General features: G+C 44.4%; 1 protein-coding gene across 2 annotated transcripts in view; it reads right to left on the bottom strand.

Annotated features, from left to right (window-relative positions):
• The window catches only part of LOC140427925 (sodium/potassium-transporting ATPase subunit alpha), a 73,251-nt gene that overhangs the window by 24,561 nt on the left and 22,984 nt on the right, over window positions 1–25,706 (bottom strand). For both annotated transcript variants that reach the window (XM_072513789.1, XM_072513790.1), the window contains exons 2-12: window positions 22,346–22,462; window positions 22,157–22,216; window positions 15,654–15,857; window positions 15,432–15,545; window positions 15,207–15,341; window positions 12,015–12,132; window positions 8,930–9,198; window positions 8,532–8,730; window positions 7,745–7,854; window positions 5,846–5,980; window positions 5,117–5,309 (exon numbers count right to left, since the gene is read on the bottom strand). In XM_072513789.1, the coding sequence (XP_072369890.1) occupies window positions 5,117–5,309; window positions 5,846–5,980; window positions 7,745–7,854; window positions 8,532–8,730; window positions 8,930–9,198; window positions 12,015–12,132; window positions 15,207–15,341; window positions 15,432–15,545; window positions 15,654–15,857; window positions 22,157–22,216; window positions 22,346–22,462 (1,654 nt within the window). The remainder of the gene's footprint in view (window positions 1–5,116; window positions 5,310–5,845; window positions 5,981–7,744; window positions 7,855–8,531; window positions 8,731–8,929; window positions 9,199–12,014; window positions 12,133–15,206; window positions 15,342–15,431; window positions 15,546–15,653; window positions 15,858–22,156; window positions 22,217–22,345; window positions 22,463–25,706) is intronic.

Genomic DNA, 25,706 nt, shown 5'->3' with positions numbered 1-25,706 from the left:
CATTGCAGCGGATCTTTATCCCGCTTCAGGATTAGTGATATCGTCACCTCCGACATTGTCGGGGGTAGAGTCCCCCCTTCTCTGACCTCGTTAAAGGTTCTCGCCAGCAGCGGGGCCAACAAGTCCACATATTTCCTGTAAAATTCCACCGGGAACCAATCTGGTCCCGGGGCTTTCCCTGCCTGCATATTCCCCAGCCCTTTAGTCACCTCATCCACCTCAATTGGCGCCCCCAGACCTGCCACCTCCTGCTCCTCCACCCTCGGGAACCTTAGTTGGTCCAGAAACTGTTGCACTCCGTCTTTTCCCTCCGGGGTTTGGGACTTATATAGCCTCTCGTAAAAGGTATTAAACACCTCATTTACCTTCCCTGCTCTCCACTCCGTAGTTCCCGTTACATCCCTAACTTCTCCAATCTCCCTCGCCGCTATCCTCTTGCGAAGTTGGTGGGCCAGCAGCCGGCTCGCCTTTTCCCCATACTCTTCTCATCCCCTGTGCCTTCCTCCACTGTGCCGCTGCCATTCCTGTGGTCAGCAGGTCAAAATCTGTCTGAAGTCTTCACCTCTCTCTGTATAGTCCTTCGTCCGGGGCCTCCGCATATCTTTTATCCACCCTCAAAATCTCCCCCACTAATCTCTCCCTTTCTTTGCCCTCTTGTTTCTCCTTGTGAGCTCTAATGGAGATCAACTCTCCCCTAACCACCGCCTTCAGCGCTTCCCATACTACCCCCACCTGGACCTCACCATAGTCATTGGCCTCCAGGTACCTCTCAATACATCCCCGCACCCTTCCACAGACCCCCTCATCCGCCAATAGTCCCACATCCAGTCGCCAGAGTGGGCGCTGCTCCCTCTCCTCTCCTAATTCCAGATCCACCCAGTGCGGGGCATGGTCTGAAACAGCTATGGCCGAGTACTCCGTTCCTGCCACCTTCGAGATCAGTGCCCTACTCAAAACAAAGAAATCTATCCAGGAGTATACCTTGTGGACATGGGAGAAAAAGGAGAACTCTTTGGCCAACGGCCTAGCAAATCTCCACGGATCCACTCCCCCCATTTGCTCCATGAACCCCTTAAGCACCTTGGCCGCTGCCGGCGTTCTTCCGGTCCTGGATCTAGACCGGTCTAGCCCTGGATCCAGCACAGTATTGAAATCCCTCCCCATTACCAGGCTTCCCACCTCCAGGTCCGGGATACGTCCCAGCATCCGCTTCATCCCAGTTCGGGGCATATACATTTACCAGCACGACCTCCTTTCCCTGCAATCTACCACTCACCATCACGTATCTACCCCCGTTATCCACCACTATATTCCTAGCCTTGAACGACACCCGTTTCCCCACCAATATCGCCACCCCCCTATTTTCCGCGTCCCACCCGGAGTGGTACACCTGTCCCACCCATCCTTTCCTTAACCTAACCTGATCCGCCACCTTCAGATGAGTCTCCTGAAGCATCACTACATCCACCTTCAGTCTTTTTAAGTGCGCGAACACTCGGGCCCTCTTAATCGGCCTATTCAGGCCTCTCACATTCCACATGATCAGCCGGATTGGGGGGCCACCCCCCCTCCCCCGACTAGCCATCCCCTATTCTAGGCCAGCCCCCCCCCGTCCGGGTCCCGCACACCCACCCATTCCCCCAGGCGGCGCCTTCCCGTCCTGACCACCTCTTCGCTTGCCAGCTCCCCCTTGCTCTCAGCAGCAGCAACGCAGTAAGTCCCCTCCCCGCTAGATCCCCATATAGCATGGTTACTCCCCCCATGATGCTTCCGAAAGTCAGCTAACTCTAACTGACCCCGGCTTCCCCGTTCTCTTGACCCCCGTGCGTGGAACTCTCTTCCTTCCTGCGCCTATCTTCTCGCCATCATCTCCATAGCGTGGGAAAACCCCTGTGCTTTCCTATCGGCCCCGTCCCCTATGGCGCAGCTCCCTCATTCCCCATCCCCTCTGTCCCTTTTTCCACCGGCGCCCACATTTCTCCGTGTCCCCCCATCAAGAGGAGAAAAAAATTCCCCGTCTATCGTTTCAATACTATAAACCTCCCATTCCCCAATTTACACTTCTGTACAACAACCTCGTTGTCCCCCCCAACATCGGTCTCTCAGTTCTAGTCCAGTTTCTCTTCTTGGATGAAGGTCCATGCCTCATCCGCCGTTTTGAAGTAGTAGTGCTTGCCCTGGTGCGCGACCCACAATCACCCTGGTGCGTGACCCATAATCGCGCTGGCTGCAGCGACCCAAATTTTATTTTCTTCCTGTGAAGCACCGCCTTGGCCCGATTAAAGCTCACCCTCCTTCTCGCCACCTCCGCGCTCCAGTCCTGATACACTCGTACCACCGCATTCTCCCACCTGCTACTCCGTACCTTCTTGGCTCAGCTCAAGACAGCCTCTCTGTCCGTGAAATCTCACCACTATCGCCCTTGGTAGTTCTCCAGCCTTTGGTCTTCTCACAAGGACCCGGTGAGCCCCTTCCACCTCCAGGGGGCCCGAGGAGGCCTCAGCTCCCATTAGCGTATAGAGCATCGTGCTCACATAAGCGCCAACGTCAGCTCCCTCCATTCCTTCGGGGAGACCTAGAATCCTGAGGTTCTTCCTCCTCGAGCTGTTCTCCAGGGCTTCGAGCCTTTCGCTACATCTCTTATGTAGCGCCTCATGCGTCTCCGTTTTTACCACAGGGTCCTGTATCTCATCCTCGTTTTCGGCTGCCTTTGCCTTCACCCCACAGAGCTCTATCGCCTGGGCCTTTTGTGTTTCTTTCAGCCCATCGATTGCCAATAACATCGGTGCCAGCACCTCCTTCGTTCCTCCACACACCGTCGGAGGAATTTCTGCTGGTCCGGGCTCCATCCGCCACCATCTTGCTTCTTTCTTCTCTTCTATGCCGCTGCTCCAGAGGATCCTTCGCAATCTGGCCACTGCCACTGGTCTTTTCCATACACACCCGGGGGGGACATCTTCCTTCGTCACCCCACACTGGGTTTGGTCTGAAAAAATTTCCGTTGGGGCTCCCGAAAAGAGCCCAAAAGTCCGTTAGAACGGGAGCTGCCGAAACATGCGGCTTAGCAGTGCATCGCCGCAACCGGAAGTCTTGGTAAAGTCTTTTGAGGCGGTGACAAAATTAATTGATGAGGGAAAGGCTGTGGATGTCATCTACATGGACGTTTGTAAGGCTTTTGACAAGGTCCCTCATGGCAGGCTGGTACTAAAGGTAAAGTGGCATGGGATTCAGGGTGTGCTAGCTAGATGGATAAAGAACTGGCTTGGCAACAGGAGACAGAGAGAAGCAGTGGAAGGGAGGTTTTCCAAAGGGATCAGTGCTCAGACCACTGTTTGTAACATATACATATAAATGATCTGGAGGAAAATGCAGATGGTCTAATTAGTTTGCAGATGACACTAAGATATGATGTGGAGATGCCGGCGATGGGCTGGGGTGGGCACAGTAAGAAGTCTTACAACACCAGGTTAGTGGGGCAGCACGGTAGCATTGTGGATAGCACAATTGCTTCACAACTCCAGGGTCTCGGGTTCGATTCCGGCTTGGGTCACTGTCTGTGCGGAGTCTGCACATTCTCCCAGTGTGTGCGTGGGTTTCCTCCGGGTGCTCCGGTTTCCTCCCACAGTCCAAAGATGTGCAGGTTAGGTGGATTAGCCATCATAAATTGCCCTTAGTGTCCAGAATTGCCCTTAGGGTTGGGTGGGGTTACTGGGATAGGGTGCAGGTGTTGAGCTTGGGTAGGGTGCTCTTTCCAAGAGCCGGTGCAGACTCGATGGGCCGAATGGCCTCCTTCTGCACTGTAAATTCTATGATAATCTATGAAGTCCAACAGGTTCATTTAGAATCATGAGTGTTCGAAGCGTAGCTCCTTCTCAGATAGTCACTAAGATAGGTGGAGTTGCAGATAGTAAAGAGGACAGTCAGAGAATACAGCAGAATATAGATAGATTGGAGTTGGAATGAGAAATGGCGGATGGAGTTCAATCCAGACAAACGTGAGGTGATGTATTTTGGAAGATCAAATTTATGTGTGAATTGTACAGTAAATGACGGAACCCTCAGGAGCATTGACATACAGAGGGTTTTGGCCGTTCAGGTCCATAGTTCCATGAAAGTGGCAATGCAGGTGGATAAGCCCAAGAAGGCACACGGCATGCTTACCGTCATCGGCCGGGACACGGAGTACAAGAGTTGACATGTCATGTTACAATTGCATAAAACTTTAGTTAGGCCATATTTGGACTATTGCGTGCAGTTCTGGTTGCCACACTACCAGAAGGACGTGGATGCTTTGCAGAGAGTGCAAAGAAGGTTTACCAGGATGTTGCCTGGTCTCGAGGATGTGAACTATGAAGAGAGATTAAATAAACTCGGAATGTTTTCGTTAGAAAGACAGAGGCTGAGGGGAGACCTGATTGAGGTCTACAGAATTTTGAGGTATAGACAGGGTGAATAATCAGAAGCTTTTTCCCAGGGTGGAAGACTCAATTACAAGGGGGCATAAGTTTCAAGGCCAGAGGGAGAAAGGTTTGGGGAGTTTAGCGGGGAAGGTTTTTTATGCAGAGGATGGTGGGTGCCTGGAACGCATCGTCCAGTGAAAGTGGTGAAGGTAGGCACGATAACAACATTTTAAGATGCATCTTGATAGACACATGAACGTGCGGGGAATGGAGAATACAGATTGTTTAGGCACTAAGTAGGTCTGAATAACAAATCTGGATCGGCGCAGGTTAGTGGGCCAAAGGACCTGTTCCTGTGACGCAATGTTCTTTGTTCACAGTTTGTAACTACTCACAATTTGGGATATTTCAGAACAATTTTGCCTACGCAACATTTATTGCACATCAAAAAAATCAATCCACTGTAGGATGTTTTGATCTAAAAGATACAAATATAACTGCAGGTGTTAAAATAAAAACATTTTAAAAATTGATCAATTTCCTGAAGATTTGGGTTGATTTTCCTCTCTGATTGCTCAGGTCAAATGTGACAATCCTCATCCTATCAGAACAGCTGATGCTTCAAGAGACTTAAGTGCTCAAATGTTTGTTGCATTTGTGTCATTACCTTCCCCAGCACGTCTACCCCTGCCACAGACCCACACCTCATTCCTTACCTAGCACTCGCTCGCCCAAGCCACCCAGCTCCAAGTAAGCATTCTGGAATGCTTCTTTCATCTCTTCAGTCAATTCCTGCTCTTCACCATTCAGAAGGATTTTGCAACAACGGTCTAGGATTCGTTCTGGTGCCCCCTTCATCACCAACAGGTACTGACTTTCACCGGGTTTTTCACACTCATGGATAGATAGCTGAAGGCAGAATCATTGAAACATAGAAAGTCAGAAACATCACTTAATTGTATCTGCTAAAAATTGTTAATCCGTTCATCAGGTGAAAGTTTATTTTAACCTCACCAGACAGAATTAAACTGTTACAAGGTATAACGTTTATGGAACAAAGAAACATGGCCAAGAAGTAGGGAGCAAAAAGGAAACAGTTCTGCATTTTCAACCGATGCGACCAGGTCAGTTATTCATGCAAATTTAAATGGAATGGGAAAGCCCAGATTAAAAAGGCTGTCTTTACGCCAACCCTGACACTTCATATCAATTTGTGCTGGGTTGTTAAGTCTGGGTAAGAGAAACAGTTTTCCACCACCACAAACTATTTGGTGCAATTGAGAGAAGTTGATCTCGTCTTCGGTCTCATGGTCTCAAGAATCAGCAAATACTGCAGCACAGCCCCAAAGGTTTATTTCCTGGTCTATCACCCACTTAGCATAGCATTCTACTTGCATCCAGATTTCCCGAAAGTAATGCTCAGCTCTTTAGAATGTCCTCGATACCTGATATTTATTGGTGGAGTTGAATGGAATTTCCACAATCTTTGGGTTTTTGTCCCTCATTTGCTGAACTGATCCACAGCAAAGTTCAATACACTTCAGGAGGGCCGTTTCAGAAGCATCTCCAGCAACACTTCGCTACATGAAAATAGGAAGTACAATTAATGGTGGCCGATTTAACATCACCACAACAAATATCTGCACTCAGTAAACTTTTCAATGCAGTAATCAAGTGTTTTCTCTCAAGAAATCCTCATTACCCAAAATTAAGTGTAATAGTACGTCAGGTTTTACTATGTGCTCCTGAATGCAGTTTGCAATTTACATACTCACCTCAAGGGTGGCACCATAACACAGTGGTTAGCACTGCTGCCGCACTGCACCAGGTACCCAGGTTCAATTCTGGCTTTGGGTGACTGTGTGGAATTTGTACTTTCTCCCCGTATCTGCGTGGGTTTCCTCCGGGTGCTCAGTTTTCCTCCCAGTCCAAAGACGTGCAAGTTAAGTGGATTGGCCATATTAAATTGCCCCTTCCAAAGGTGTGCAGGTGAGGTGGGATGATGGGCACTGGGGAGAGGGGGGGGGGTGCGCTAGATAGGGTGCTCTTTCAGAGGGTCAGTGCAGATTTGATGGGTCTATTGGCTGCCTTCTGCACTGTGGGAATTTGATGGCTATTAGCTATTACCTAGTATACAGAATGCAAGCAATGTCAGAGAAATTGGAGTAAAATGTAAAGCAGCTTTTACATTACACTTAATTCTGATCCTGGCATTTGTGCTGCTAAATTAGGCTCTTATCTCAGTGGCTGATCAATAAGAGACTGCAAGCCTGCTACTAAAGACTATCTGTTTGAATCAGAACAGTTCATGTTTATCACATTGCAAGAATTCAAATTAAAATAGTATCAATATACAAATAGGTGATATCAGCCTGTGAAAAATCCAAATCAAAAGTCTTGATTTTGGAGCCACCTCCAAAGGCCAGTTTTAAAATAAAATCTCTCAACAACACAATTTTATTGTTTAGAACAGTCTGAACGCAAGACTGAAAGTGGGAGGCAGTGGCGTAATGTTATTGTCACTGGCTTAGTAATCCAGAGACCTAGGGTCATGCTCTGGGGACCCAGGTTCGAATCCCGCCTTGGAAGATGATGAAATTTGAATTCAACAAAGAAAATCTGGAATTAAAAGTCTAAAGATGACCATGAAATCATTGGTGATTGTTGTGAAAATCTTTCTAGTCCACTAATGTCCTTTAGGGAAGAAAATCGGTCATCCGTACCTGCTCTGGCCTACATGTGACTCCAGACCCACAGCAATGTGATTGACTCTTAAACAATAAATGATGGTCCAGCCAGCGACACCCGCAGCCCATGAACGAAGAAAGAAAAAAAACACCTGAAACCTAGATCTTTAGGGCACCACGGTGGCACAGTGGTTAGCACTGCTGCCTCACAGCATCAGGAACCTGGCTTTGATTCCAACCTCAGGTATCTGTCTGTTTGCACTTTCTCCCCATGTCCGCGTGGGTTTCCTCTAGGTGCTCCGGTTTCCTTCCACAGTCCAAAGATGTGGGGGTTAGGTGGGTTGACCATGTTAAATTGCCCCTTAGGGTAGAGTTTCAGGAATAGGGTGAGAGATTGGGCGTGGGTAGGGTGGTCTTTCGAAGGGTCTGTGCAAACTCGATGGGCAGAATGGCCTCCTAGTGCACTGTGGGAATTCTATTCCATCTTCCCTGCAGAATGCACCATTATGCATCAAAGGTAATTAATCATCACTTCTGATGGAATCTGACAAACCCAGTCCTCAAATTTGAGCTGTATTATGTCGTAATCATGGAATTTCCAGTGGAGACAGCACAAGTTTGAAACCATCGGAATTTATGTCACAACATTAAACTCACCTTCAGAATTGGCAAATTTTCTTGACCTGCCTGGAAAACAGCACGGTTGCACAATGCAGCAACACGGGATAGTGCAGACCAAGTGGGAGAAGACTTGTCAAAGGCAGTACCTACAAAAGTCAGGCACTGATCGTTAAATCTCAATTATATCATTTTCGAGGGTTCAAATTTTTATAATTTCAAAGCAAGCGATATTTGTGCCATTTTATCTTATGCAACTTTTAAAACATTGATTTGTAAGGACAGCGTTTAAGCGAGAGTTTAAAAAAAAAGGATCAAGCCAACATGAAACAGTCTGCAGGATAGTTAACTGCACTTGTCTGTGCAGTTAGTCCACATGTTTATACATGTAGCAGAGAACAGTCTCGTGAAAAGGGAAAGGCAGTTAACTCAACTGTCCCAAGTGCTGAAGGTTTGTAAGCTTTGCTAAATAATCAATGCATGACAATAGATCAGCCTGGTTGCCACCTTCCTTTCCTCTCTTGTACTTCATTACCAAAAATAACTGCTAACTTCACATGAATTTTACTCAATTTGGAAGCTGACAAAATTCATTTCATCAGCAGACAAGTACTGGAGTACAAAACTCAAAGCCACCCAAGATTACTGACGGCTTATGGCAATTTCTCCCCAAATAACTATGCACACCAACTTATCTCAGAGTTTCAAACAAGGAAGCCCAAATCTTTGAGATTAGAACAGGTCTCCTTATCTAAAATGATGCAGCCAGTGAAATCTATGTTTTGAAAGATTGAACATTTTATACTAAAGAAACAATTCCTCTCACCTGACTGGTTCTCAGTAGTATCAGCTTCATGGATCTGGTTGTCAAACCACATGTGAGCGACGGTCATTCGATTCTGGGTTAGTGTTCCAGTCTTGTCAGAACAGATAGTGGAGGTTGATCCAAGTGTTTCCACAGCTTCAAGATTTTTCACTAAGCAATTTTTCCGAGCCATACGTTTGGCAGTCAGGGTTAGACACACCTGGAGAGGCGATAAAAGGTTCAGATTCTTATTTGCTTCACTTCCCTAATAATTTTCTCCCTATTTCTTCAAAAGATGCCACTTGTATTTTGAAATCAACAGAACGAACATTGGACAGGTTCTACAACAATCTGCTCCACTAGATTACTTCCTAGGTAAAGATGAAAATGGGCCCACTAAGTTCAATGCCATCTCATACCGTGACAGTAGCAAGTAAGCCCTCTGGCACATTGGCAACAATGATTCCAATCAAGAAGATGACTGCTTCAAGCCAGCTGTATCCAAGGATGAGGGACAGAATGAAGAAGCTGACGCCAAGGAACACTGCCACTCCGGTGATGATGTGGATGAAATGTTCGATCTCAATGGCAATTGGAGTTCGTCCAACCTCCAGTCCAGATGCTAGAGTTGCAATCCTACCCATGACAGTACGGTCACCTGTACAGATGACAATACCTCGAGCAGTACCTACATGAACAGCAAGTTTGAGATTAATATTTCAAGAAAATATATTTGTTGATAGTGCGTTTGAAGATCTCGTTTGAAGATCTCGAGGTTGCCAAAACTTTTACACATCCTATTCAACGCTCTCAAAATGTAGTTACTGTTGGATAGCCAATTTTCAAGTAAGCCCCGCCACTATCAGCAGTAAGAAATTATAGATCTTTCGGAGGACGTTGATTAAAGAATAATAGCTGGCCAGGACATCAGGAGACTGCAATGATCTTTTTCAAATAAATGCCAAGGAGTTCTTGTATCCCTCTTAAGAGATCCACTGAAAGTAGTTGCAGCACTATAGTGCAGTAATAAGGCTAATGGCCCAACTTTGTAGACCCGATGCAGAATTGGACTCTGTACATTAAAACCATAGTCAGGACTGCGGTGAAGTCAAACAGCTAAACTCAAATACACATGACAAAAGACAGATAGTCGGGACAAATCTGGGTCCACCCTGTAACATAGAAAATACTAGCCTGCTCCGTCTTTCATTGTGATCATGGTTGATCACCAATTTCAATAACGATTCCGCCTTGCCCCCATATCCTGTGGTCCTTTAGCCCCAAGAGCTATATCTAACTCTTCCTTGAAATTACACCTCGTTTTGGCCTCAACTACTTTCTGTGGTAGCGAATTCTATGGACTCACCACTCTCTGGGTGATGAAATTCTTCCTCACCTCAGTCCTAAAAGGTTTTCCCGTTATCCTCAAACTATACCCCCTAGTTCTGGACTCGCCCACCATCAGGAACATTCTCTCTGAATATCCTCCGTCTAATCCTGTTAGAATGTTGTAAGCTTCTATGAGATACCCTCTCATTTTTTAAAATTCCAATGAATATAGTCCTAACCGATTTAGTCTCTCCTCATATGACATCCCAGAAATCATCCTGGTAAACCTTCGCTGCACTCCTTCCATAGCAAGAACATCCTTCTTCAGATAAGGACACCAAAACAGCACACAATACTTCAGGTGTGGCCTCACCAATGCCCTATACAATTGCAGTAAAACATCTTTATTCCTATACTCAAATCCTTTCACTATGAAGTCCAACATACCATTTACCTTCTTTACTGTCTGCTGCACCTGTGCGCTTACTTTCAGCGACTGATGCACGAGGACACTAAGGTCTTGCGGAGTATCCACCGCTTTCAATTTATACCTATTCAAATAATAATCTGCCTTACTATTTTTACTACCGAAGCAGATAACCTCACATTTATCCACATTATACTGCGTCTGCCATGCACGTGCCCACTCAGTCTGCCCAAATCCCGCTGAAGCATCTCTGCATCTTCCTCACAACTCACCCTCTCACACAACTTTATATCATCTGCAAATTTGGAGATATATTTACTTCCCTCGTCCAAATCATTAATATATAATGTGAACAGTTGAGGTTCTAGCACAGATGCCTGTGGTACCCCACTAGATTCTACCTGTCAATCAAAAAAACTCATTTATTCCAACCTTTTGCTTCAAAAAAACTCATTTATTCCAACCTTTTGCTTCTCAACTGCTAACCAGGCGGCCGCTCACGGCATCCCCGCGCATGCGCTGTGGAGGGAGTCTCTTCCGCCTCCGCAATGGTGGAGACCGTGGCGAAGGCGGAAGGAAAATAGTGCCCCCACGGCACAGGCCCGCCTGCAGATCGGTGGGCCCCGATCGCGGGACAGGCCACCGTGGGGCACCCCCCGGGGCCAGATCGCCCCGCGCCCCCCCCCCAGGACCCCGGAGCCCGCCCACGCCGTCTTGTCCCGCCGGTAAGGTAGGTGGTTTAATCTACGCCGGCGGGACAGGCATTCTAGCAGCGGGACTTCGGCTCATCTGGGCTGGAGAATCGCCGGGGGGGGGTCGGCAACCGGCGGGGGCGGGATTCAAGCCAGCCACCCGGCGATTCTCCGACTCGGCCGGGGTGGGGGGGGGGGGGGGGGGGCGGAGAATCTCGCCCCAGGTTTGTATCCATCTCAAGACATTACTTGTAATCCCATGCTCTTTAACTTTACATATTAATCTGGTATGTGAGACCTTGTCGAAAGCCTTCTGAAAGTCTAAATAAACTATATCCACCAGTTCTCCCTGGTCAACTCTACTGGTTACATCTTCAAAGAATTCTAGTAGATTTGTCAAGCATGATTTTCCTATTATAAATCCATGCTGACTTTGTCTGATCACACCAATGCTTTCAAAATGCTGTGCTATGAAATCCTTGATAATGGACACCAGCAACTTCCCTACTACTGATGTTAGGTTCACTGGTCTATAGTTCCCTGTTTACACTCTACCTCCCTTTTAAATAGCAGAGTTACATTCACTGCCCTCCAATCTGTAGGAACCATTCAGAGTCCAAAAGAATTTTAAACAGGACATTGGAAGTTAACCGATCGCATTTAAACGGATCAATTGCGGTGGATGATAATTTATAGACATCAACAGTGTCAGTCAAATCAGGTGCTCAGGTCTCACTATGGCTAGGACCCACAATCTTCTAGTATCCAATTCTTTTTTTTACTAATTTAGGGGCAATTTAGCGTGGCCAATCCATCTCCCCTGCACATCTTTGAGTTGTGGGGGTGAGACACACGTAAACATGGGGAGAATATGCAAACTCCACATGCACAGTGAACCGGGGCTGGGATCGAATCCAGGTCCTCAGCGCCATGAGATAGCAGTGCTAACCACTGCACCGCCGTGCCGTCCGGGCCCACAATCTTCTAATTCAGCAGCAAGAGTGCTACTAATAAGCCAAATCTGACTGGATTTTCCCAATAGGAATCTAGTCATACCTTCAACGCAATTGGTGGAGAAGAAAGCAATGTTCCGTGTCTCCAGGGGGTTATCACTGGTACAATCAGGTGACCGAGTCTGAGCTTCAGATTCTCCAGTCAATGAGGAATTGTCCACCTAAATGAAAACATAAAAGTGCAGTAGGTTTTGGGTAAGGATCATTTTGCTTTTATGCAATTGAATCACGAATTGGAATTCCAAATTCACTCAGAGGCTGTACTTATATCCTCTGCTCTTTGCAGGGGAAACAAAGACCCCTTTTCAGAAGCACATAACTGAACTACGAACATATAGAGCTGCTTAACATAGTTATCCTGGTAACATCCTGGGAGCTTGCCACTGACCAGGAACTGAAATTGACCAACAATATAAATACTGTGGCTACAATAGCAGGTCGAAAGCTAGGAGCTCTCATCTTCTGACTCCACAAAGCTTGTTGACCATCTGCAAGGCACAAGGAGGGATTAATTGATGACCTTAGTTGTGGATCTTCGAGGGAATAGTGACCATTGTGTGATTCAGTTTGGGAGCGAGGAAGTGGGGTCCCACACTAGTCTTCTGGAATTAAACATAGGTAATTACTTAGGCACAAGGACAGATTTGACGCAAGTAGAATTGGCAGGAAGGCTAAAAGGTAGGCAGATGATGAGCAGTGGAAGTTGTTTAAGGAGATACACAATTCCTCACACTCAAATATATTCTAGAGATAGAGAAAAATGGTAAGAGGGGTAAAAAACATCCATGGCTAAGCAAGGAGGTTAGGGACAATACAAAGACAAAAACAAAAGTATACCATGTTGTAAAGGTCAGTAGCAGGCCAGAAGATTGGGAAACTTTCAAACATAAGCAAAGAGTTAATTAAAATGTAATAAAAAGAGCTAATGTAAATTACAAAAGAAAGCTAGCCCAAAGTATCAAAAAGGATAGCAAAAGCTTCTGTAAGTACACAAAAGTATAGAGAGTCACTAAAGTGAATGCTAGTTCCCTTGGAAGATGAAACTGGAGAGTTGATAATGGGGAATGCAGAAATGGCAGAGATGCTACATTAATATTTTGCCTCAGCTTTCACGGTGGAGGACACTAGTACCATCCTTATAGGAATGGGTAATTCAGAGGTAATAGAAAGGGTGGAATTTAGAACAATCAGCTTCAATAGGGAAACCATACTCAACAAACTATTGGGATTGAAGCCAAACAAGTCCCCATGGCCTACATATTAGGGTGTTAAAGGAAGTGGCAGCGGAGCTAGTGGATCCAATGGTTCCAAAATTTCCTGGACACAGGAAAGGTTCCAATGGATTGGGTAAAATGCTAATGTAACGCCATTATTCAAAAAGGGAGGGAGGCAGAATGTAGGAGGTTACAGGCCAGTTAGTTTAACATCTGTTGTTGGGAAATTGTTGGAATCCATTACTAAGGAAGTAACATTAGGACATTTGGAAAGTCAAAGCGTAATTCATCAGAGTAAGCGTGGTTTTATGAAGGGTAAATAGTGCTGGACTATTACATCTTCAAAGATGTAACAAGCCAAGTGGATAATGGGGATCCTGTAGATGCAGTACATCTGGACTTCCAGAAGCGTTTGATAAGGTTTCACACAGAAGATTAATGCACAAGGTTAGATGATATGGGGGTAAGGGGTAATTTATTAGGTTGGATAGAAGACTGGCTGATGGATAGAAGAGTCGGGATAAATGAGTCTTTTTCTGGATGGCAAGATGTAACTAGTGGGATGCCAAAGGGTCAGTCCTTGGGCCCCAACTATTTACAATCTTGGATATAGGAATAGAAGGTTCTATAGTCAAATTTGCTGATGACACTAAAATAGGTGGGACAGTTAGTTGCAACGAGGAAACAAGAATCTTACAAATGAATATGGATAGGTTAGGTGAGTGAGCCAAAATGTGGCAGGTGGAGCTTAATGTGGATAAGTGTGAGGTCATCCACTCTGGGCGGACAAATGGAAAGGCAATTTATTATCTAAATAGGGAGAGACTTCGGGGTGCTACGGTGCAGAGGGATCTGGGTGGCCTCGTGCATGATTCACAGAAAACTTAGCATGCAGGTACAGCAGGTAATAAATAAAGTAAATGGAACATTTGACATTTATAGCTAGAGGAATAAAGTATAAAGACAAGGAAGCGTTGTTGCAATATACAAGGCATTGGCGAGACCGCACCTGCAGTATTGTGCAGTTTTGGTCCCTTTATTTGAGGAAAGATGTAGTGGCATTGGAGGCAGTTCAGAAGAGGCTCACTAGATTGACTCCAGAGATGAGGGGTTTGTCTTACGAAGAGAGATTGAGCAGCTTAGGCCGATACTCTCTAGAGTTTAGAAGAATGAGGGGAGATCCAATTGAGACATGCAAGATGATAAAAGGTATGGATAAAATAGATGTGGAGCAAATGCTTCCTCTTGTGGGGAATTCTAGAATCAGAGACCATAGTCTCAGGATTAGGGGTAACAAATTTAAAACAGATGAGAAAAACTACTTCTCCCAAAGGGTCGTGAATCTGTGGAATTTGTTGCTCCAGAGTGCGGTGGATGCTGGGACAGTGAGTAGATTTGAGGAGGAGTTAGACGGAAAAGGCTGGAGAATGGGGATGAGCAACATATTAGCCATGATTGAATGATGGAGCAGACGTGATGGGCCGAATGGCCTAATTCTTCTCCCATATCTTTTTGTCTAATTCAGGATGTGGTGGCAAACTCTCCACTTGCCTGACTGAGTGCAGCACTAACAACACTCAAGATACTTGACATCATCCAGGACAAAGCAGCCCACATGACTAGCACCCCACCCCACTCACCATTTTAAACAGTCACTTCCTCTTTCACTGGTAGATAACTTGCTAAAACTCCTTCATTGTTGCTGGGTCAAAATCCTGGAACGTTCTTTCTTAAAGCATGTTGAGTGTCCTTACACCACATGAAATGCAACGGTTCAAGAATGCAGCTCATCACCTTCTCGAGGGCAATTAGCAACAAATGTTGGTCTAGCCAGCAACATCCACATCCCATTAATGAATAAAGTAAATAAAAACTGAACACAACTAAACGAAAGGCATACACAAGCTGCATACACCAACCTCAATTTCATATAATTCCTACCGTGCAGAAGGATGCCATTCAGCCCATTGAGTCTGCACCGTTCCTCTGAAAGATTCTCATATTGCATTAGCCATACACACCTTGCAACCATGTGCAGAGATGATTCGCAAATCTGCAGGGATCCTGTCACCACCTTTAACCTCCACCAAATCTCCAGCAACTACTTGCTCAGCATTGATGGTATTCTTTTCACCTTCTCGGATAACAAGGGCTTGCTAGAATGGAGAGAATCAAATTGTCACAGCAGACATATTCACACTTTTCAGAAAAATATCTTTTGTTTAATTGGATCAGAGATTACATACCTGAGGCACCATGTTCTTGAAAGAGTCCATGATTTTTGAGCTCTTAGCTTCTTGGTAGTATGAGAAACAACCAGTTACTATGACCACAGTAGACAATACAACTCCCAGGTATAACTGCAGAAATCACAAGATACACAAGGAGAAGAAATATATCAAAACCAAGATGGCAACATAATTCTTACAGCATAATTTCAACTATAGGGTAGGAAAAGTTTCACTTACATTATCATTGGCTGGCTCATCCTCCGTTGCAGCCTGAATACCGTAAGCTATAAAGCAAAGAAGTGCACCAATCCACAGTAGAATTGAGAAGCCACCAAAGAGCTGCCTACAGAACTTTACCCACTCAGGAGTGGTGGGCGGAGGTGTTAGTGCATTAGGACCATCACGAGCAAGAACCTCTTTGGCACGAGTATTCGTGAGACCCTAAAAGGACAAATATCACACAAGCATTAATGAAACAGCAATCCTCTTTCATATTTTTAATCTTCAATTTTTAAATAATTTTTCTCCCCTCTTTTAATGGTATCCATGATGTGGAGATGCCGCCGTTGGATTGGGGTGGGCACAGTAAGCAGTCTTACAACACCAGGTTAAAGTCATTCACTTGATGAAGGAGCTGCGCTCCGAAAGCTCGTGATTCAAAACAAACCTGTTGGACTTTAACCTGGTGTTGTAAGACTTCTTACTTCATTAAGAGTTCCAAAGGTACCAGATGCCCCACTACCTCAGCTGCCCAGCTAACTGCCCATTCTTCATGGATAAACCCAAATAGTTAAAAGTGTCACCATGTTATTCAACCACTAGATCTTCACAGCCAAACCAAATTCTCATTCTCATCAAGGGAAAACTCTATGCAGCACCAATCTCAGGAAAAAGGTAGATTAGGATCCTTAGCCAATTCCACCCTTTACCCTCGTTCAGGAGCACTGTTGTACCTCAACAGATTCTTAGCAGTGGGGATTATATTTGGGATCTTCCTGTTTTATATGACACTGTTGCAGAACAGGCAACATATTTCCAGAGGAATTGTTAGAGCTACATTTACCAACTGAGTAGGAACTACTTCCCTGATCCAAAAAGCTCAATGAGGAAAAGAATAGTAAGCACACATTGTTTGGACAAAAATGAATGAGGGCAAAGGGTGCAGAACCATGGCACAATTCTTTCTCCTCCTCCCCTTCACAACAAACACACAGGTAGTCCCGGGTAGGCTTGAAGTATCCTTAGTTGGCGAACCTTTAGCAGACTGTTACTGAGACTGAGGCCAATAATCAATGTCACTCAACCAAACACTGGTTACAGAAATACTTGTTTTCAGTTTTAAGGATTAGGAATGCTTTCCGGTGAGAGACTGAACAACTTGCCCAACTAGATTCAAGAGTCATGTCAGTCAATCGAGTCTCTGTTTTAGCTAAATGGAATAGCATAACTTGAGATTAGTTTTCCATGATTGTGAGCCAAGCCGTTTTAATGATAAAATGCAACACTATCAAAGTAAATGATCTCCGAGTGACTAGGCAACAAATTAGATAAGGATGAGATCCAATAAAGTCCCACTTAGTGGGTGGGATTTTCCAGTCCCGCCCATCCCATGACCAGAAATTCCACCAGAGGTCATTGTACTTTTCTGTTAAATTTACCGTACTGCCCACAAAGCTTCCTGCAATGGGCTGGACTGGAAGATTTAGGCCAGTAAATGTGATACAAAACAACTAACAATACATTAAGATTGGTCTGTAAGACTCCATATCAAGAAACTCCCAAATATTGAAAACAATTTCTCCTTTTAACTGGACAATCGAAATAAGAAGGTAGTCTGTTGAAGTAGCCACCAGCTTTTAAAGTTCTCATAAGGGACTTAAACTCTTCTGCAATAGATAATCTGCACAAGCAAGCAGGAAGTGATCTGCAACATAACAGGTTTCAAAATTCCAAATCACTAAACCAGGAAGTCTTATTCATAGCGGAAACTACTGATACTTTGTTGGGCATGTGATTCTTCCAGGAAGAGGATACAATGACCTTGAAGTCTTGAACTCTCCTATCATTATATAAATAGTGCTACATAGGCAGTTCTCCTTTAGATGAAAAAAACATAGCTTGATGACATTTGTGCTACTTTTTCAGGTTAAAAACGCTCCTGCACAATTAGGCTAGTTTAAACTGCATACTGCAATGTCTCAATCAAAATTGAAACAGCCCGAGCCTCCACCTTGTTACAATCAGAGACAGATTGCCACTCGGGTCCTACTTCCTTGCTTTGAGGTTTTTTCAATCCTGTTTCACCCAATTTTTTTTTTTTTTTTTTTAATAAACACCACTGGTTGCCGACAATCAGATGATTTAAAAGGTCCAGCCACTTTCAATCAGGGAGAAGGCAAGTTTGTCATTAAAGGGAATTAAAGGGATGGGTCAGCCAGTCTGGGGTGGAGGTGGGGAAACCACGCAGTTGGTGAGGGGAGGTCAGTGCATATTAGTTAGGGGAGGGGGGCGGGGGAAGAGAAAGAGAGATCTGCATGTAGACCGGGGGGAAGGGGGATGGTGAGGAGTAGCTGGGGCCCAGTAGGGGTTCAGGGGTATGAGGGAGTCAGTGTGGGTCTGTACAATAGTTACCCAAAAGCTCTGACAGTCAGAACCACCCGAGGTTTGTGATTTAAAAATCACATTATCGGATGGTTTCCAGTGCAGGGCAATTGCTGTGCAGTCCTTACCTGGAAACATCCGGATGGGGTGAGTGTCCCCCAGCAGATCTCAGGGGTACCCCACTCAAAAATAACACCGTGGAGCTCAGAGGTTATGGCCCATAGTCAAAAAAAGTGATCTGCTGTATGTGTAGTGAACAGCAATTTCTTTGGTTTGATTTGAAACCATCATTCTCGTGACAATGTAAACCAGAAAGCCTGCCCCATGGCTACTTCCTTACTGCAGGACAGAAACAAAGTCACATAAATAAATTGTATATTTTTGAAATATTGAGTGGATGAGCTCGCCACATTAAATGGATCAACTAAAAACACCAACTTGGATAGCATTTGGGTGCTAGAAAGTGCCAGTTTCTTCTTCAAACCACAAGTCTCTACTAAAGAAAAACATATTTGAACATCAGGCAGGGACAGAGCAATGCTGAAATATGATGTGTCCTCAAAGTTAAATCCCCTCCCCCAGAAGTTTCCAGGTAAAGATCCGGGGAAGCGCAAACTTCCGGTGGGCAACAACCCTGCACTGGGAACTTCTCACGGTGTTACATCAGGTTACACAGGAAAGGTTAAAACCATTTCTAGTTTCTTGGTAGCCACTGTAAAGGCCCCGTTGACCCCCCCCCCCCCCCCAAAGAGGACTCTTCACGCAACCTCACCCCACAAGGGACATAAACCAAACCCAAAGAGACTCTCCCATACCCAGCTATGCTCCCCCACAAGACTCCCCCGGTCCCCGACTACCTCTCCTCAGTCCTAACGCTCCTTCCACTCCCCTATCATATGCCGGCCCTCCCCCCGCTGACTGCCTGGCACTCTCCCTTTCCCGGACTGTCCAGTCCGCTTTCCTCGACTGCCACACCCCCCTACCCGGATTACCTGATAAGTCCCTACTCTCCAAATTCTAACCACTCACTTGACAAAGCTAGATAGATATATAGTCTTTTGAAGAATAAAGGGATTAAGGGTCATGGTGTTCGGGCCAGAAAGTGGAGCTGAGTCCAAAAAAGATCAGCCATGATCTCATTGAATGGCGGAGCAGGCTCGCGGGGCCAGATGGCCTACTCCTGCTTCTAGTTCTTATGGCTACCTCCCTGCCTGGCTTGAAAGTGGTTGCACCTAAACTCATCTTATCTATGGCAGCTGGTGCGGTTAAAAAAAAAAAAACAGGGGTGTGGCCTCCTTACTTCCAATTCTGCAGTGCTCGACTGAAGGCCTCAGGAGTGCACGGTCCTACGCAGACTTTGCAGAGTCGGAAGGTCGGGCGAAATAGAATAGAGAAGATTTCCAGGTAAAAAAATAGCAGTGGAATGGCAGAGTGGAAGTTATATAATGACTAAAGTGGTGTGGAAATGTAAAGCAAACTTCATGCAACCCACCAATAACACAATTTTAAACATCAGTTTAATACAAACTCAATCCATACTTGGTCATTTCAAGAGAGGATTAGGTACACAGATCATGCAGTGCAGAAGGATGCCATTCGGCCCATCGAGTCTGCACCGACCCACTTAAGCCCTCACTTCTGCCCTATCCCAATAACCCCTCCTAATCATTTTGGACATTAAGGGCAATTTAGCATGGCCAATCTACCTAACCTGCACGTCTTTGGACTGTGGGAGGAAACCGGAGCACCCGGAGGAAACCCAGATTTCAAGTTTTAAAAAACATTAATTTCAACCAACATTAAACTCTCAACATATTCATCAGTCAGTAAGGACCACACATGCATTTTGTTAAGAGAAAGAAAGTACAGGATCTATAATTTAAAATGTTGTCAATAACTTTCACTTCTTTGCTTCACAGAAATATAATTCAGCAAAAAAGTGGACAAAGCCAGATACTTGGAGGTGGACTTTGGGGCTCAAAGGGGATGAAGATGCCGAGAGGTTTTTGGAGCGACGTTCGACTTCTAATGGCAGGACAAAACAACAAGGTTAGAAGAGGATGAAATTCACAATAATCAATTAATTAAAATTATGGGAGAGGTGAGGGGGTTTAGGGTTGGAGGCAGTTACAAGGATAGGGAGCAGCAAAGCTATGAAGGGGTTTACACTCCAGGGAGGAATTTTAAATTGGGTAGTGTTTCGAATTCAGGAACCAATGTTGGTCAGCAATGACCAAGATGATGGGCAAAAGAACATGGTGCAAGACAGGGCACAGACATTTTGAGGGCATCATAAGCAGAGTTCAGTATGGAACAGGATACCAAGCTTGCAAACTGGATCGTGTCTGGGCAAAATATCTGGATCACTATTTTAGCCACAAGCAAACTGGCATAGGATAAATATGATCAGCGAACTGAATGCACGGCCCAAAGATTGGTGTGGGAGATTGTTGTGGTTTCGATTCATGCAGCTCTGTTCTTTCTCGCGCTCGGTTATCGCCCCTGGCACCACTCTCAGTCTCGCTCTTTCATCCTCCCGGATTCACTCAGTATGATGTGATATATACAAAGGCATAATTGCAAAGGGACCACAGCTGGAACCGGAACATTCAAGGGAATTGGACATTTCGGAAGAATAAGAAGAAAGGAAAAGGAGGTTTTGGGAAGCTCCGTAAATCAAGGATCAGTACATTGACCTTGGTTCAGAGGATCAAAATGGATGGAACTAAGAAATAGCAAAGGAAAACAGTCACAGGTGAGAATGGTTTATCGGCCCCTAACAGTATCTACATTGTAGCATAAATTAAGAAATAACAGAGCCTTAAAGAAAGGCTCTGTAATAATAGTGGGCAATCTGGATTATCATTTTGATTGGACAAATCAAATTGGCAAAGGTAGCCTGGATGATGAGTTTATGGTACAGATTATAAGAACAGTAGGGAACAAGCTGTTTTAGACCTGGTAATGTGTAATGAGACAAGAGTAATAAATGACCTCTAGTAAAGGATCCTCTAGGTGATAGTGATTACATCAGAATTTCACATTTCAGTTTGAGAATGAGAAATTTGGGACCAAAACTAGCATCTTAAACTTGAAGACAATTACAAGGGTATGAAGACAGTCTTGGCTAAATTAGGATGGGAAAATAGGTTAAAAGGTAGTGGAGAAGCAATGACAGACACTTAACAAGATATTTGCTAACTCTCAACAAAGACATATTCTGGCTTTTCACAGCAACTTCATTGCAGTGTTAATGTAAGCCTACTTGTGACAATAAAGATTATTATTGATAAAGAAAGACTCTGAGATGGATGCACCATCTGTGCTATCTAAGGAAAGTTAAGGACGGTATTAAATTGAAACAAAAGATTTCAATGATGCAATGATTAGTGGTAGGTAGAAGATTGGGAAAATTCTAAAGACCAAAGGATGATCTTAGTTGAAACATACAAGATTTTGAGGGGGCTTGGCAGGGTAAATGCTCAATGTTCTCTCTTGTGGGGGAAATCTAGAACCAGGGAGCAAAGTTAAAAAAATAACAGGTCTCCTATTCAAAGGGGTCAAGAGGAATTTCTTCTGAGTGTTTTTGGAATTTTCTTTGTCCTTGGAATTCCCTTTCTCAAAGAGGACTGGCGGCTCAGTCACTGAATTAATTTGAGGTAGAGTTAGACTTTTGATTGACAAGGGAGCCAAATGGGAACAGGCAAGGAATTGAAGTTCAGGCCACAATAAGATCAGCCTTGATCTTATAGAATAGCAAAGGCGGCTTGGTGGGCCAAATGGCCTACACCTGCTACTATTTGTTATGAAGATGGAGTTTGTAGTAGGAGCTGAAAATGGTGATTTTGGACTTCTCGATGCTTAAACTGAAGAAAACGGCAGCACATCCCAAAACAGGGTGGCAGACAAGGAACAGAACAGTGCAGAGACAACAGAGGAACTGAGAGATGGCAGAGGCAGAGCTGAGCATTGGTAGTGTGCATATGAAGAACGGAACGTAGAAATAGTAACCTATTAAAATTGCACACATCATTTTTTTTCAACAACAGTAGTTAAAAGTCTACAGACTAAACATGACATTTGAAGAAAATACAGACAGAACGTTACTGAATAAAAAAGCATTGATAAGCATTCCCTACCCGATTCAGGTCGGTACCATATCTCTGCTGAAGTTCATCCAAAGTGATTTTATGATCGTCCTGGAACAGAAAGTGGAGTATTAGATAATCTCAAACAGTTTTCACATGGATCAGGGAGACATTAAAAACACCAAATAAAATTAATATGCGCATTCTCAAGACAAAAAAAAAAGAAACATTGTTCTGTACCAGTGAGACTTCCTTCTTAAGGTCCTCCAGATCCAGTTTTTTCGATTTCTTATCTTTCTTCTTGGATTTGGTAGCATTTTCTGATGTTGCTGCAGGCTCATATTTGTCACCTGCAATCTGGAGAGAAAATAATTTGAATATATTATAAAGGCGCATATGCACACAACTAATCACATCTTGGAAAATCTACCTAGAAACTACAAGAACGCTATTCTTTAACCCTAGTCGATTGTTAAACAGTTATATCAAAGCCACCATGCAATTCACCCTGGCAAGAGGCCGTACCTTAAACGCAAGGAGATATTTGGATATTTTCAAGATATTGCAAAGTCCAAAATTATAATTTTTAGCTCCCACCATAAGCTCCATCCTCTTCATAAGATCATAAGCAGCAAGAGTTGGCCTTTTGGCCCACTGAGGCTGCATAGTCTTTTGATAAGATCGTGGCTGATCGGATTGTGGCCCCAACTCTACTTTCTTGCCTGTTCCTTCAAACCATTGATTTGCAAGGTATTGTGGAAGATTTAACTTTAGCAAAATTTGAAATTCAGCCCGGGAGATTGCATTCCAATTTGAGCTCCTCAAACTGTAGTTTGTTACCAACTTCATTCTGACGTGCTCAATCATTGCTGAAGGCAGCGACTTAAATTTCAGTGCAGCTGAGCAAATCACTTAGATCAGTACCTTCATTCTACTCAGAATGCACTTTGCATGCGTTTTGAGTTTGTGTGCAGCTAATGTAAATACATCAACATCCTAATGGGAAAGGAATCCACTCAAGTCTGCCAGTTGTGCTGCCTGCTGCCCTCCACTGTTCAGACTCTAAATCTCCTCCTTTACAATATTTCATTATGGTAGTTATTTTTTTAAAAAACAATTTTTGCAGTCACTTTTTCCAGGTTATACAAAGTTCAAAAGTACACATTTGAACAAACGAATGAACGTTAATGAGGTGATATGCCTTGATTCAAAACAATTACTGGAATCATCCAGCAATATAAAGGCACAGCTGAGTGAACCCATAAGTGACTACACTGCACTAAGGTCAATGAATAGATAAAATAGCAACCAAATATTTAGTTGGCTAGAAGATTGCTCTTTTAAAAATTAGAGATTTTCTTCAAGTTTTAATGTGTTGCTTCTTTTTCATCAATTATTTTGAATAGAAAATTGAGCTGATTGTAAGAGAGACAAAATGGCCACAAATGAATGTCTGTTTGGGAATACAATTATCTACAGCAGCCGTCAATTGAGGAACTGTAAATGAGAGGTTGGGGTCAACTTTTCAAACGCTTCAGCCACCTTCTGCATTTGCTGTCGGATTTTCACTCACTGTATTTTTAATTTTTTTCTCAATAATGTTTGGATTTCCTTCTGTTTTGCATATTTTTCAGTTTTTGCAATTTCTTGTTCGCTGCCTTGATTGCAATTGTTTCCCCATACCCACAGCGCCACTGATTTAATTTCAGATTCAAATCACACACTAGCAGCAACCAATATTCTGTTCTGAAACAAGAAAGTGACTCTAGGGAAATGATGATCAAGCAGAGAATCCCTACAGTGCAGGAGGCGGCCATTCAGCTATTCAAGTCTGCATCGATCCTGAGAGAGCACCCAGCCTAGGCCCAACTCCCCCGTAATCCCATCTAATGTACAGGTCAATTTGATCATGGCCAATCCACCTAACCTGCACATCTTTGGACTGTGGGAGGAAACTGGACACCCGGAGGAAACCCACTTAGGCACAGGGAGAAAGTGCAAACTCCACAGTCATCCAAGGCAGAAATTGAACCCGGGTCCCTGGCGCTGTGAGGCCGCAGTACTAACCCACTGTGCCACCCTACCAACCGTAAATGTTGCATATACATGACAGGCTGAAACCATTCTGGTTGCAGGTTTAGCTCACTGGACATTTTCTCATGGGCATGAACTCCGTAATACATTTTATTCAGTAAAACACCTCAAGGGGCTTAACAAGAATTGTCAATTTAAAAAAAAACACCAAGCCACAAGGGTGATATTAGAACCAATGCCCAAAAGCGTTATCAAAAAGATTTTTAGGGAGCATCTTAAAAGATGCAGAGAAGCAGAGAATTTTAGGGGCAACTTTAAGAGCTCGGGCAAAGGTAGCTGAAGCACAGTCGACAATGGTGGAGAGATTGAAATCAAGTGATGAGCAAGAGTCCTGAATTGGAGTAGCATATAGATTTCAAAGACTTAGGATTTTAGGAAGCTACACAGAGAGGGCTAGGACATTTGTTGCAGACTCAATGGCCTCCTTCTGCACTGTAGGGATTCTATGATTTTAACAACTGGGCATTGCCAGAATGAAAGTCAGCAAATATGGGCAATGGGTGAATGAAATTCGGAACAAGTTAAGTCACAGGTGGAGTAACCCATGAGCCCAAGTTTGTGAGTGAGATGAAGAGCCAGCCAGGAGTGCATGAGAATAACCAAGTCTAGGGGTAATAAAGCTACGTGAGGGTTTCAGCAGACAATTCAAAGCCACAGTTGAGTCAAGCTAAGCTATGCAGGTAGAAGCAGTCTTGGTGATAGTGCCATGTGTGGCTGGAAATTCATCTTGGATCAAACAACACCCAGTTTAACAGAGATGCCAGGGATCAATGTTGTAGTTATGGAGTTTATGACGGAACCAAAGCCAATGGCTTCATCTTCCCAATATTTAGTTGGGAGAAATTTCTGTTCATCCGATATCAGACGTTGGTTATGACGTGTGACAAATCAGAGAGCGGGGGGATCGAAGGTGGTGAAACAGAGCATACTGTTGCTGGCACATGTGGGACCTGGTGTGTTTTTGGATGATACCACTGAAGGTGGACATATAGATGAGAAATAGAATGGTGCCATGGATGGATCCTTGGAGGACTCCAGAGGTAACAGTGCAAGAGTGGAAAAAAATACTGCAGACAATCCCCATACTACATTTTTTTGATAAATAAGAATGCAACCAAACAAAGGCAGTTCCGCTCAGCTGGATGACAAAGGGGTATTGGAGGAGGATGACGTCAAAAAATGGCAAATAAGACACAAAGGACGAAGGAGGTTAGTTTGTCAAAGTCATATAAAATGTCATTAGTATAAGCCGGAAATCTGCCTGGAGGGTTTTGAACATAGAATTGTAGAAAAGATGGGCACGGATTTGGGATTGGACAAAATGTCAGAGGTTGAATAAGATGGGAAAGAGTCTGCAGGAAAAACCAGAGAACATTTAGGGAGTTTCTCTCAGTGGACTAGGGAAAAGAGAAATAGCAGCTGTAGCTCAGTGGATGGTCCATATATTTGGTGACAACAAAATCCATAAGCTCCTTCCCATTCATTGGTGGAGGTGGTTGTGGGGAAG

The sequence above is a fragment of the Scyliorhinus torazame genome, chromosome 8, assembly GCF_047496885.1.
Source record: "Scyliorhinus torazame isolate Kashiwa2021f chromosome 8, sScyTor2.1, whole genome shotgun sequence".
NCBI lineage: Eukaryota > Metazoa > Chordata > Chondrichthyes > Carcharhiniformes > Scyliorhinidae > Scyliorhinus > Scyliorhinus torazame.
This window is presented reverse-complemented; position numbering and strand designations above follow the sequence as displayed.